Source organism: Electrophorus electricus, chromosome 8, assembly GCF_041902795.1.
Source record: "Electrophorus electricus isolate QZ-2024a chromosome 8, ASM4190279v1, whole genome shotgun sequence".
NCBI classification, from domain to species: Eukaryota; Metazoa; Chordata; class Actinopteri; order Gymnotiformes; family Gymnotidae; genus Electrophorus; species Electrophorus electricus.
The window spans coordinates 25,151,625-25,164,134 of NC_137504.1; the positions used below are offsets into that span (position 1 = coordinate 25,151,625).

The following is a 12,510-nucleotide window of genomic DNA, read 5'->3' on the forward strand; positions in this document are numbered from 1 at the left end:
GGGGTGAGTGGCAGTTCAATGGAGTGCAAGTCGACCACAAGCATACCAAACACAAAGCCCTGGGGTGCCGGAGGGGTATTCTCTGGAACTGGGACAGAGACCTTTACTGCAGTCTGGCAGGAATTCTGGGGGAGAGTCAAGATGAGTACAACAAAGTAAGTTCACATTGTTATTAACAGACATTCTGGTGTGCTGACAAATTTAGTAGGTACAAACTGCAGCCCATCTGGTACCATGAATTGTCTTTGGTAGCCATGCACTGGCCCTTCAGACCCGTGATGATCAGGGCAGAAGGTGGCTGACAAACTGCACTACAGCCTGTAATTGAATGCTTATAAAAACCACATATAGCACCAGTGTACCTGTGAAAGTGACCAGTGAGTGCAAGTATAGGAAAGGCATTTCTAATAAAGTGACTGGTGAGTGTATGAATATCATGTTGCTTATAAAGAGGGGGGGGGAGGCCAAAATATATAAACAGGAAAAGCATAAAAAAACAAACAGATTTTATCTTCAGAATTGTGCTTTCTGAGTAAAGCCATTTTGTCTTCTGAGTGTCTGGTAGAGGGGATGTTGGAGCACCTGGCCACACCACCTCATTACGGTTGTGTCCTGCAAGAGGTGCTGCAAGTTTCACATCCCTGCTAGAATTTCAGAGGGGTCTGGGGTATTTCACAGTGCTGTTCCGGTGTCTCCTTAGTTCCACCATATAACAGATGACGCCATCTCTGCAGCTTCTTGTTCTACACATGCATGTTAATATAGGCTGTACTACACACAAGTACAAGCAAAAGAAAGACGTGTGTGTGTGGTTATTCGGTCTCTCTGCATCAGGAATGTGCACCCACGACAGCTACATCAAACAACTCTGAGGGCTGTTCGTACGAGTGCTTCATGATCAAAACAAGTCATTATCGAGAGCTTCTGTCACATTTGTGTATTTGCAGGAGCAAGAGGAAGTGAGAACTCAGTGAAAAGCTTCAAGGTTTATCAAGGTCCCTTCTCATCCAGCTAACTTTAAAGGAGCTCACACTTGAGCAGAGTCAGTCTTCCTTTACCATGCATCACTGATATGAACAGTGAGAAGGTTCAAAGTTCCCAGCAAAGCGTGTGCCTCAACATACCAACCTGACTTTTAGCAGGACTGTAAGGAAGATACTCAACCATCAGTGAAGAAATTAAAATTTAAGCTTTGGTGCTTGTGAAAATAAGAAAAAACAAACAAACAAACAAGCCTGCTACTTTTCTGTGGAACTGTTAATGTTTAAATGAACTGGAAAAAAAAGGTTATTCAAAACATCTCTTTACAGAATATCGGAACATGAAGACAAAAGGATGGCTGAGGTACAGGCTGTCTTGGAACAAGTGAACTTGTCTGGGCTACAGGTTAATGGCCAAAAAGAACTCACTCTCTTGGCCTCCACAGAGGCCAGGACCTGCTGGACAACTTGAGCTGCAGGCACAGGTACAGAGGAGCTGCAAGAGAGGGAGAGGGAGAGAGCGAGAGAGAGAAAGAGTGAAACAATTCAGTTCCGACTTTGGTAAGCGAAGCTAATGTTTCAGTCCAACACTGCAGTGCGTTAGTGATCCATTACAAGTGAACAAATGATCGAAATGCTAACTAAGAAAAGCATGCTCATCAAAAACCCATGATGTGTCTTAATAGTCCAGCTTTACAATGTGCTGCTTTAAGTCTTTTCGTTTTTATGGATTACACAATTTATGCTTCAAACAAAAGCTGTGAGCTTCAGACTAAGATAACATTTTTTCTTTTTTTCAATAGCAAGTTGAAAATATTAATCTAAATTCTGTGCCAATTCCAATCCAAGGAATCCAAAAACAGTAAGAAATACTTTTTAAAAATGATGGGAAATAATTAAATGTGAAAAAAAGAGAAAAAAACAATTACCAGAATCTCTGACATAACACTTCAAATTATACACTACAAACATACATGTGTGAAAAGAGCACAGTAACCTACGCTCACCAATGGTATAAAACCATGTGTTAAACAAAACAATACCACTTTCTCTAAGCATTAATCTCTGCATTGTATGTTCTGAAGCTGCCAATAATGTGAATGAATAATGTTAGTGTTAATAAAGCCTTTTAGTTTCCTGGTGAGGTTTTGGGGGGGTCCCCCATCCAGACAGTCAACACAACAACAGCACCAGCTCTGAGAGCACGGGAAGCCAAGTGTTATGTAGAGGGCACAAAATGGCTGTGGAGGTATGGATGCATGGCACGCATTCTGGTTAGGAGCTTGTGTGTGTGTGAGGGACTGAATATGATCGAGGCAATAAGCCAATAACAATGACTGTGTGTGAGCGACATATCCGCCTATTCAGAGGCAAACAATAGTGGATGCAAAAGGTGGGATAAGACGACTTTGTTTGGGATATAAATGCACATCAGTGTTTGTGTGCGTGTGTGCATGTGTGTGAGAGAAAGAGAGATTCCTCATCAGTCTCTCAATATGCAGTGCAAGCACTGCTGAAGCTAAATCAGCATGGGGAATACATCATCACTCTATTGATCAATACAGACAAGGCAGAGAGGACACCAAGGACACATTCACACCCACACAGCCTATTAAAAAAGTGTCCCCATATTCTGCTCAAAACCTTATCACAAACAGCCAGCATGTCCAAAGAAACAAACCCACCACTGAACAAATGACCAAACTGAAAGGGCATCAGAACCAGAAAACAGCACAGCAGTGCACATATCAGTCCAGCTCAACATAACATAACAAGCCCTTGACATCCGCATGCTACAAACCATCCCTCATGAATCATTTGTGAAATAAACATCACCTTAAAAACAATACCTTAAGCATGCAGAGCATGTAATCGGACATATGCACACTTCGACCACAGATCCATGAATTTTGACTCATTGGTTCCTCCTTGTGGTCTACAGGGGTCACTCAGGTGCTACATGCAGCAGGTGTCCACCACATTAGGTTTATCAGACAGACTATAAATATTTGAGTGTTGGCATTAACGTTGTATGAGTGACCATGGAGACTGCATTAAGCAAGACCGGGGGCACCTCTCTAACTACTTCCACCAAGTCAAAGCCACCAGCTGTATGTAATACAACGCCTACAAGCATAAAGCTACAAGACGTAGCCCTGTCACAACTCTGGAGATGGTTTACTAGATTTCAAATAACCAATCCACTTCAAAACAAAGGTTCTCCACAGGAATTTGCTCACAGAATTTAAAAGAAAGAACTGAATTAAGAAAACCTGAGAGTTCATGAGCTAGAACTTGAACACAAACAAATTAAGCAAAACAAATTTAAAGGGAGGACAACTAAAAAAATAAAAAAAATAATAAAAAAAATTAAACAGGTGGAATGCCTGAGTGAACATCTCAAACTCTAGAGACGTGTAAGAGAAGGCTGAAAACTGGGCCTGTTCAATAAGGCCAGTATGACTGTGTGGTTGCACTGGTGCACACTGGAGTCGTGATGTGTCAAAACCATGTCACAAGAAACAGCAAGAAACTTCTGGCATTGTATTGACCACTGTACAAAGAAAGTTGTTTTCTCAGCTAATGGCCAATAAGTCTTAATGTTTCATCACTACAAAAAATTGACACATGCTACTGTTACATGTCTGTGAAATATATCATTGAGTTTTACTCAGAAGTTCTGTTCGCTTACCCAACCTCCCCAAACAAATGAACAAGCAATGAAACAAAAATCTACATGCATTAGCCCATCAAGTCATAGTCATTCTGTTCTGGCATCACTCTGGAAAGTGAGCTAAAAATAATTTAAAATGTGCTGTCCAGCCATTACATTGATCATGTACAATCTTTGCCCTTCAGGTAAATCAGGATGGCTGAGTCAGCCGACAGACTGTGCTGGCTGCCCTGCTCTCCAGCTCTGACCTGTTACACACGCAGATAATGATCTCCATCCGCACGGTCCCTTTACTGCTGAGCTGGCAACAGCATTCTCTAGATGACTGACTGGATCACCTGCTGTTTGAGGCTTGCAGAATGGGACAGAGTCACCCAGAATGCACCTCCGTATAATTAGCTTTAAAGGGAACTCACCACGATACATTGTCAGTTCTTAATGAACCCATTTTTCCCTCCAAAGATCAAAGCATCCTCTTTTATGCTTACCTCCCTTCTGTTTACCCTCCCAGTTCCCATCTCTGCGTTTCTCTGCCCATTAGTGAAGGGGTTGGTACACATGCTTGTCAAAGCAGACAGGCACGAACACATGGAGGGCAGGTTCACTTTATGGCTCCAGGCCATCTACAAGATGCTTTCAACAGCCGTAATATGCAATAAGCCAGCCGCGATATAGAAACACCTCAAGGTCTTTTGCTTAAGACCACGGTGCTGGCCTGCATGCTCTAGTATACTCCTTCCTTTGCCCATTTCACGCTCGCACTCTGAAAAGCATACAAAAAGCATGGGGCCAGATGGTTTGGGCTATAACCTCATGTGTATACACAAACATCTCAGCATACACTTCTTACGCTTAAACATCTGAAAAGCCCTTTGCTGAAAACATTTTGGTCCTCCTTCTCCTCCCTATAAATTATCCCCTAATTTGGCCCCTGGCATGACATCATTTTTAAAGGGCAGTGTAGAGACTAAATCAGTCTGTGATAAACAAGTATATGGAATGACTTACTAAAAGGTTAATAAAAGACATGAAAAGAAAAGGGGCTCCAAATGCCATCGGGGGAAAGACGCAACGTGCAGGCTGGAACCAGCCACGGTGCCAGTGTAACGACTGTAATGCTAAGAGCACAAAACATTCTGCTCCACTCCTGACATGGCACAGAGGGAAAACAGCATGTCTTTGAAGGTTTGACAGAGCACAGAATTTGAGCAAATTTATATTTACACACTAATGTTCCCATTTCACATGAAAGTGATCCAGTTGCTTAATGACATAAGTGGATGATCCCCCAAAAGAGAATTTTTTAAATGTGAATTCAGTCATAATTTGCAAGCTACATATATTTTAAAAGTAAAAAAACAAGCACGAAAGTATGATGTTTTGTAAGGTATATCAACTCTACTGTAAGGTATATCAACTCTACTGATATGTGGTTTAATAAGAGTGCATCACTAGTGTGAAAATGCTTTTGTCGTTACATAAATGCAATTAGAGCCTGCCTCTTTAAAGTGTCGTACTGCACAAACTTTGCTGTGGAAGACAGCAATTAACTACCGCTCTACATGTCAAGGCACCATTTGTCAGACCCTATATTTAACAAGTGCAGCAAGATGCGCAAATAAGATCCAATACAATTGAAGCAAGAGTAATAAAATCTCTCTGCAAAACTCTACAGGCTATGCAGATGAAAAGACCAGTAGTCCATTTAAGAGGCTGGTGAATGGTGGAGGTGTGAGACAGAAGAACGGACAGACCTGATGACAGTAGAGACGGGCAAGGCACTGCCCTTGTCCTTCAGCTCCTGGACGTTAACCACCTGAGGCACAGACTTCAGAGTGAACTCGGTCAGAGAGGCGCCCGCTGCAATTCAAGTCACATTTATTACGGGCCACTGTGAACGGCACATTTAAATCAGTCCTCAATGTAAACTACACATTAGTGACCACTGTAAATGACACATTTATTAATGATTTCTGTTTACTACACAGTTATGTGTGACCTACGCTAACTAGATATTTATTAGTGACTACTACAATCTACAGATTTATTACTACACCAACTGGGATACAGTTCTCAAACTGAGCAGAAAATCTACTTTTACTATGTCCATGAATAAATATCTTGCTGGACTTAAAGGAAGAAAATGGGTTTCATACAAGTAGAAATTATGCTTCACTGTCTGGTGACTTTTTCTCTTTTTTTATGTATTAACACAATCAAAGAAACATCCACCCATTACATGATAATGACAGTATCAAAAATTATAATTATGTAGCTAAACATTATGTATGACTGAACAGCGATTGCAAAAGAACAGTAACTATACTAACTATAATTTAAAAGACCTGTTTGAAAGAGAGGACCATGGTATAATGGCTGAAAATGTCCTCATACCTGGCTTTTGACTGATCATCTGTCTGTTTAGAGCAGCCCTTCCTGCAGCCTGGGGGGCAGGGATAATGGTGGACATGGTCTTCTCCGTGGGCGGTGCTCCATGCTTCACTGTCTTGGTGGCCAGTGCCGTGCTGTCAGCACTACCCACGTTTATCTTGGGTCCAACTGGAAAATGAAAAGAGAATGACTGAGAACAATAATGGGATTTCCAGAACAATCTGTAGTTATTATATACAGTGGTGTGAAAAAAGTGTTTGCCCCCTTCCTGATCTCATTTTTTTTTGCATATTTGTCACACTTAAATGTTTCAGATCATTAAACAAATTTCAATATTAGACAAATATAACACAAGTAAACTCAAAATGCACTTTTTAAATGAAGCTTTTTATTATTAAGGGGAAAAAAATCCAAACCTACATGGCCTTGTGTGAAAAAGTGATTGCTCACTAAACCTAATAACTGGTTGGGCCACCCTTAGCAGCAACAACTGCAATCAAGCGTGTGCAATAACTGGCAATGACCCTTTTACGGTGCTGTGGAGGAATTTTGGCCCACTCATCTTTGCACAATTGTTGTAATTTGGCCACATAGGAGGGTTTTCAAGCATGAACCGCCTTTTTAAGGTCATGCCACAGCATCTCAATCAGATTCAGGTCAGGACTTTGACTGGGCCACTCAAGTCTTCATTTTGTTTAAGCCATTCAGAGGTGGACTTGCTGGTGTGTTTTGGATCATCGTCCTGCTGCAAGTGCGCTTCAGCTTGAGGTCACGAACAGATGGCTAGACATTCTGCTTCAGGATTTTTTTGGTAGACAGCAGAATTCATGGTTCCATTTACCACAGCAAGTCTTCCAGGTCCTGAAGCAGCAGAATAGCCCCAGACCATCACACTACCATATTTTACTGTGGTTCTGATGTTCCTTTTCTGAAATGCTTTGTTACTTTTACGCCAGATGTAATGGGACATACACCTTCCAAAAAGTTCAACTTTTGTCTCGTCAGTCCAAGGAGTATTTTCCCAAAAGTCTTGGGGATCATCAAGATGTTTTCTGGCAAAGCTGAGACGAGCCGTTATGTTCTTTTTGCTCAGCAGTGGTTTTCATCTTGGAACTCTGCCATGCAGGCCATTTTTGCCCAGTCTCTTTTTTATGGTGGAGTCATGAACACTGACTTTGAGGCAAGTGAGGCCTGCAGTTCTTTAGATGTTGTTCTGGGGTCTTTTGTGACCTCTTGGATGAGTCGTCGCTGCGCTCTTGGGGTAATTTTGGTTGGCCGGCCAATCCTGGGAAGGTTCACAACTGTTACATGTTTTCGCCATTTGTGGATAATGGCTCTCACTGTGGTTCGCTGGAGTCCCAAAGCTTTAGAAATGGCTTTATAACATTTTCCAGACTGATGGATCTCAATTACTTTGTATCTCATTTGTTCCTGATTTTCTTTGGGGCAGCATGATGTTTAGATTTTGAGGATCTTTTGGTCTACTTCACTTTGTCAGGCAGGTCCTATTTAAGTGATTTCTTGATTGGGAACAGGTATGGCAGTAATCAGGCCTGGGTGTGGCTAGAGAAACTGAACTCAGCTTTCCAAAGATGTGATAAACCACAGTTAATTTACGTTTTAACGGGGGGGGGGGGGGGGGGGGGGGGCAATCACGTTTTCACACAGGCCACGTACGTTTGGATTTTTTCCCTCCCTTAATAATAAAAACCATTTAAAAACTGCATTTTGTGTTTACTTGTGCTATCTTTGTCCAATATTGAAATTTGTTTAATGATCTGAAACATTCAAGTGTGACAAACATGCAAAAAATAAGAGATCAGGAAGGGGGTAAACATTTTTTCACACCACTTTATACTGAAAGTATGAACCATCAGTTTATTCATAAATTCCAAACCTCATCCCTGGGAACTCCATGGATTGCTTTAACTCTCCCTGCTCTAACACATTTGATTCAACGCATCAGTTAATGACCAAGCCATGAGTGGAATCAGGTTGGAAAGACGTTAGCAAAGCATGGGATCCTGAAGACTGCACAGTGAGCTCATGGATCAAAGATACTTGCATCTCTTTCATAGTAAAGTGGAAGCACTACTGCTTTAATCCCAAAGCATCTCAATGTGAGCAGAAAACCTTGCCTCTCCAAAAACTGAACTTCACAAGAGAATATAAAAAGTTCTTAGCACCTGCCAATAAGACCTACGAGATTCTTATTAAAAGGCAAATCCATCATTTCTACTGATGCTCTCATCATGAGATGTTCCCACATTGCAAGAGGCTATGCAAAGTCTACATATTTATTGCTACCATAGTCTGCACTTTAATTCTACCTCTACCCTCTGCACCTATTCTGTATTTATTAGCCATTAGTCTGTGTTCCATTGTTTTCTTTATCTTTTTTCACTAGAAATGTAGGCCAACACTGCTTTGTTATACTACACAGCCCTGTACAGATATGATAGTAAAGATGAAGTGAATTGAATATCCCACCCTCCTGTCTTACCAGGACTACTGTTGGGCCCCAGACCTGTTGGCACCCTGGTGAAGGGGGCTGATTGTATGGTGAAGCCCGGTTGAACGGAAGATGTGCGCACAACGGTAGGGTGGCGCGGGGGAGCGGGCACCAGCACGGGGATCGAGATCGGCTCCTCTTCCTCCTCCTCCACTTCTTCAGGCACTGGCAGGGACTCGTCTGGCTCCAGTGCCTGGGACAGGGAGGACGTGGAGCTCACATCGTCCAGGTCCTCAAAGTACTTGGGGGAGAGGAAGGCTGACCGGCACAGGTTGGCTGAGGAAGGCAGGGTGAGATTTGTGAAGGATCCAATTTAAATGGACCAGCAGTTTACAGAGCTTGTCAATTAATCTTCTGAAACCGATTCTTTCTTTAAAGTGTGTTGCACTGTTTATAGCGCAAGTACCTGGTGCAGTGGATCGGACAGGTGGAGTCTGACGCTTGGACAGAAAGTTCCTCAGTTGACTCTGTTTCACAGGGGTCATTTTAGCTGAAGAAGGAAACATTTAATCATCACATAAACAAAGTGTATGCAATCAAAACAACTACTTTGGTGCCCTCTGGTGCACAGTATGGATAATTGCAACAGCATGGTCCATAGGAGCCCACTTAAAGGAACAATAAGTCATTTTTCCAACGATTCCTCATTATGTTATGAAACAGCCATTATTCCGATACCTAGTGGCAATCTGATTCTTCATTTCATGTGAGCTGCACTTCATAGGAAATTATTTTCATAAGTACTGCTAAATGTGTGCTCACTTAAACTATTTAGAGTTCTCTGTGATATTTTTCTGATCTTATTGTGCATATGAGCCTACATGGAGATTTTGAAGGAGCTTTGGGTGTGTCCTCCAGTTTAGATCTCAACAGATCGTTTCTTAGACTCTCCAACTCATTATCCAAGCTACAAAAGATGGGAAAAATTGAACTGATTAAAAACAGAATACATTCAACTGAACATTATAGTCATAATTATAACTAGTGCTGAAAGGTGGTGGTGTGGGCCCTTACCCCACTGGTGAGGGAGCGAGGGTAGGCTGGCTAGAGGCACTCCAGGCTGAGGTCTTGTTATAGAGCCTGAGGCTCTCCAAGTCCCTCACCAACTGGTCCAGCTTTTGTTTCTGTGTGTTGATGATGTCCATGTGGTTAGCCAGAGCTGTGTAAAGGGCTTCCCTCTCTGGGACTATCATGTGTCTACAATAGATCACAAAATAAGGTCCACAAGCCTCATTATACATTCTACATAAAAAGCAATACTTGATACTTTGATGGAAGACTTAAGGGACACTCACTTCTGTTTTTTCTTCTTCTCAAGGTGCTTTTCCCATTCCAGATCCAAAACATCGTTGACGTCCTCCACAGCAAACTTCACATATTGATACAGCCTGCGGATCTCCTGTTTCAAAACACACAAACACACTTTCTTCACACACCAACGCATTTATTCCTCCCAGACACCAGCGTAATATGATGTAGCTTGAGCAAACATCAAAAATGGCTACTGTCATTTTATTTCATTGTCTGTTCTTCTTTTGCTATTTCACTTTATTCTTACTTTTATTCAAACTGTAAAGGACTTATTGCTTATTGTTATTATTGATAAACATTTTACTTATTTATAAATATATTATTATTAATACTTTGCACATCAGCACAAGATCTGTAATTGAAAAGCAATGTAATCTAATGCTAAAGCAGCTGTTCCTGGTGGGGCCAGCTTGACTCCAGCCTCCCACAGAGCTAAGCCATGATGGCAGTGCCGAGCCGGGCTTTTCCCACCACAGGATCTGACCTTCAGTTGCTGCTCACTGCGTGGGTCCAGGGGCTTCTTGTAGAGCAGCTGCAGGTAGCCCTTGTTGCGGTTCAGCTCGCTCTGGGACCGGGCCTCTTCAACTCCCGCAAAGCCCTCCAGCAGGGTGGTCTTTAGAGTGCTGATGTCCCCATGCAGAGACTGGAACAAGACCACAGTGGCTATGACTGATAGGTTTACTCTTAAGTGCACTGATCTCTCTACACGAAACCATATGCAAAATGGTTGAACATACTGGTTCTGGTCCTATATATTACACTGTGTGCTGACTAGTTGAATGTACTGCACCTCCGTGGTGTCTTTGATCTCCAGCACAAAGGCGTGCAGGTGATTGCTCTCTTTGCGCAAGTCACTCATTTCCTCAGAGCTGCCTACAAGGAAGTCCGCTCGGTTACTGCGTGCCTTCAGCTCATCCATCTCTTTTTGGAAATGGGTGATCTGGAAGGAGAACAACTGTCATTTAAAAATGCAGAGGAATACAAACAAACAAACAGAGCTTTCCACCTAGACAGGCTGCTGCTTTTGTTAAACTTCAGAATTACGTACAGCTGTAGGGTGTGGCTGAATTGATGCCTCACCTCCTCCATTATGCCAACCATTACAGGATCTGAATCCTTCTTCTGCTGTAGCTGTTTCTCCAGGGCCTTCACTGAAAGGACCTTTAATTAAAAAAACATTTAAATGATGAGCAAATAGGTGAATCACACCACCACCACCAATACATCTGTAACATGAACTCAACTTTCCTTTTCAACTTAGCAATTGTTTATTCAATACACATAAGGCAGAGATCTCACATGCTGAATGTTGAGCTGAAACAAAAAGTAACAGGAAGCTGAACCTGCGGTGCAGTGGCAGCAGGGGGCACTATTGGAGCAGGAGCCGTTTTCTGCGCTGCCACAGACGGCGTGCTGGTCTGAGCCGGACGGGACACTGCTTACAAACACAAACGCAGGATCTGAGTTTCTCTTCAATAGTTAAAAACAAACACTGAAACTTAACATGTCCAAATCCATTACACAGCATCTTAACCTCTCCGCACTGCGCTACTCCTGCTATCCACGTAAAGAGTGTGTAGATGGATCAGTGTGTGGGTGGACCTAGCAGCTGGCGTCCTAGCCAGGGTACCTGCGGGGGCAGCAGGCTTGCAGATGCTGAAGGGTGAAGCTGGTTGGATGCTGCTCTCTGCTTGTGGGGTTGAAGTGAGAGAGAAGGGCTGGGCAACCGAGGCAAGGGGTGCAGGGGTTTCCGCTGTCAGAAACCTACACAGACACACAGATCAGCAGATGCACACGCACACAGCGCTGGGTAATACTCAGGTTTTCAAGGAGTCAAATAGAGAAAACAAAAATAAGCGTGTGCATTTGCTCAATTAATGACGTCTCCTCAGTTGAGCACGAGTGCAAATCCCACCATATACCACCACCACAGAGTATTAGAGTCAGACCGGTTTTGTGCAAATACACATAGACAGGACACACACACACAGACACAGACACAGACACAGAGAGAGCAAGCCAGCAGGTGTCCCGTCTCACCTGTCATTGAGGTTCATTCTAACGTTAGGAGTGGCCGGCTCCAGTGGGCCCTTCTGCACAGAGATGGGGGACGCCGTAGCACCTCGCTGCGTAGCAAAAGCTGTGGCAAGGGGCAGCACTGGCATGCAGGTGCTCTCTGCCGGGGGTTTAGGGGGCAGGGCACTGAAGGAGAAGGCTGAGGAAGAGGCGCTGTCGCCCGAGGGCTTGGGTGCCGTGAATGAGAAGCTGGCCGAGGAGGGGAAGGCAGAGGTGGTGGAAGAGGTGGAGCCGAACGAGAAAATGGAGCTAGTGCTGGAGGCCAGCAAGGGCAATGTGAAGGATAGGCCTGAGGAGGAGGAGGTAGAGGTGGATGGGGTGGAGCCCTGGACTATAGTAGCAGGAGGTGGGGCAATGGTAGTGGTGGAGGGAACTTGAAAGTAGGGGATAGCAGAATGAGGATTGGTCACAGTGGCAGCTTGAGGTGGAGGGGCAGAGGAAGACTCTGAAAAGAATATTTGGGGATAAAGGGGGGGGGGGGGGGTCAAACAACAATAAAACATTTTTAGCTGTCACTCAAGCAAAATATTTTACTTAGCCAAAGTTTGTGGTTGCTTTATCCCTGC

General features: G+C 43.3%; 1 protein-coding gene and 1 long non-coding RNA gene across 4 annotated transcripts in view; one reads left to right on the forward strand and one right to left on the reverse strand.

The window, feature by feature from the left end:
* nup214 (nucleoporin 214) overlaps window positions 1-12,510 on the reverse strand; it is a 35,457-nt gene that overhangs the window by 16,647 nt on the left and 6,300 nt on the right. For 2 of the 3 annotated variants that reach the window (XM_081718980.1, XM_035527488.2), the window contains exons 12-26: window positions 11,909-12,389; window positions 11,499-11,632; window positions 11,212-11,306; window positions 10,949-11,029; window positions 10,659-10,808; window positions 10,353-10,511; window positions 9,853-9,956; window positions 9,572-9,754; window positions 9,379-9,464; window positions 8,964-9,047; window positions 8,549-8,833; window positions 6,049-6,213; window positions 5,409-5,514; window positions 1,410-1,476; window positions 47-125 (exon numbers count right to left, since the gene is read on the reverse strand). In XM_081718980.1, coding sequence (XP_081575106.1) covers window positions 47-125; window positions 1,410-1,476; window positions 5,409-5,514; window positions 6,049-6,213; window positions 8,549-8,833; window positions 8,964-9,047; window positions 9,379-9,464; window positions 9,572-9,754; window positions 9,853-9,956; window positions 10,353-10,511; window positions 10,659-10,808; window positions 10,949-11,029; window positions 11,212-11,306; window positions 11,499-11,632; window positions 11,909-12,389 — 2,259 coding nt within the window. The remainder of the gene's footprint in view (window positions 1-46; window positions 126-1,409; window positions 1,477-5,408; window positions 5,515-6,048; window positions 6,214-8,548; window positions 8,834-8,963; window positions 9,048-9,378; window positions 9,465-9,571; window positions 9,755-9,852; window positions 9,957-10,352; window positions 10,512-10,658; window positions 10,809-10,948; window positions 11,030-11,211; window positions 11,307-11,498; window positions 11,633-11,908; window positions 12,390-12,510) is intronic. The other variant, XM_035527489.2, reaches the window with a different exon arrangement.
* LOC145658942 (uncharacterized) lies at window positions 18-5,395 on the forward strand. The gene is made up of 3 exons (XR_014124837.1): window positions 18-155; window positions 1,311-1,541; window positions 3,840-5,395. It is a non-coding gene; the product is annotated as an uncharacterized LOC145658942 (long non-coding RNA).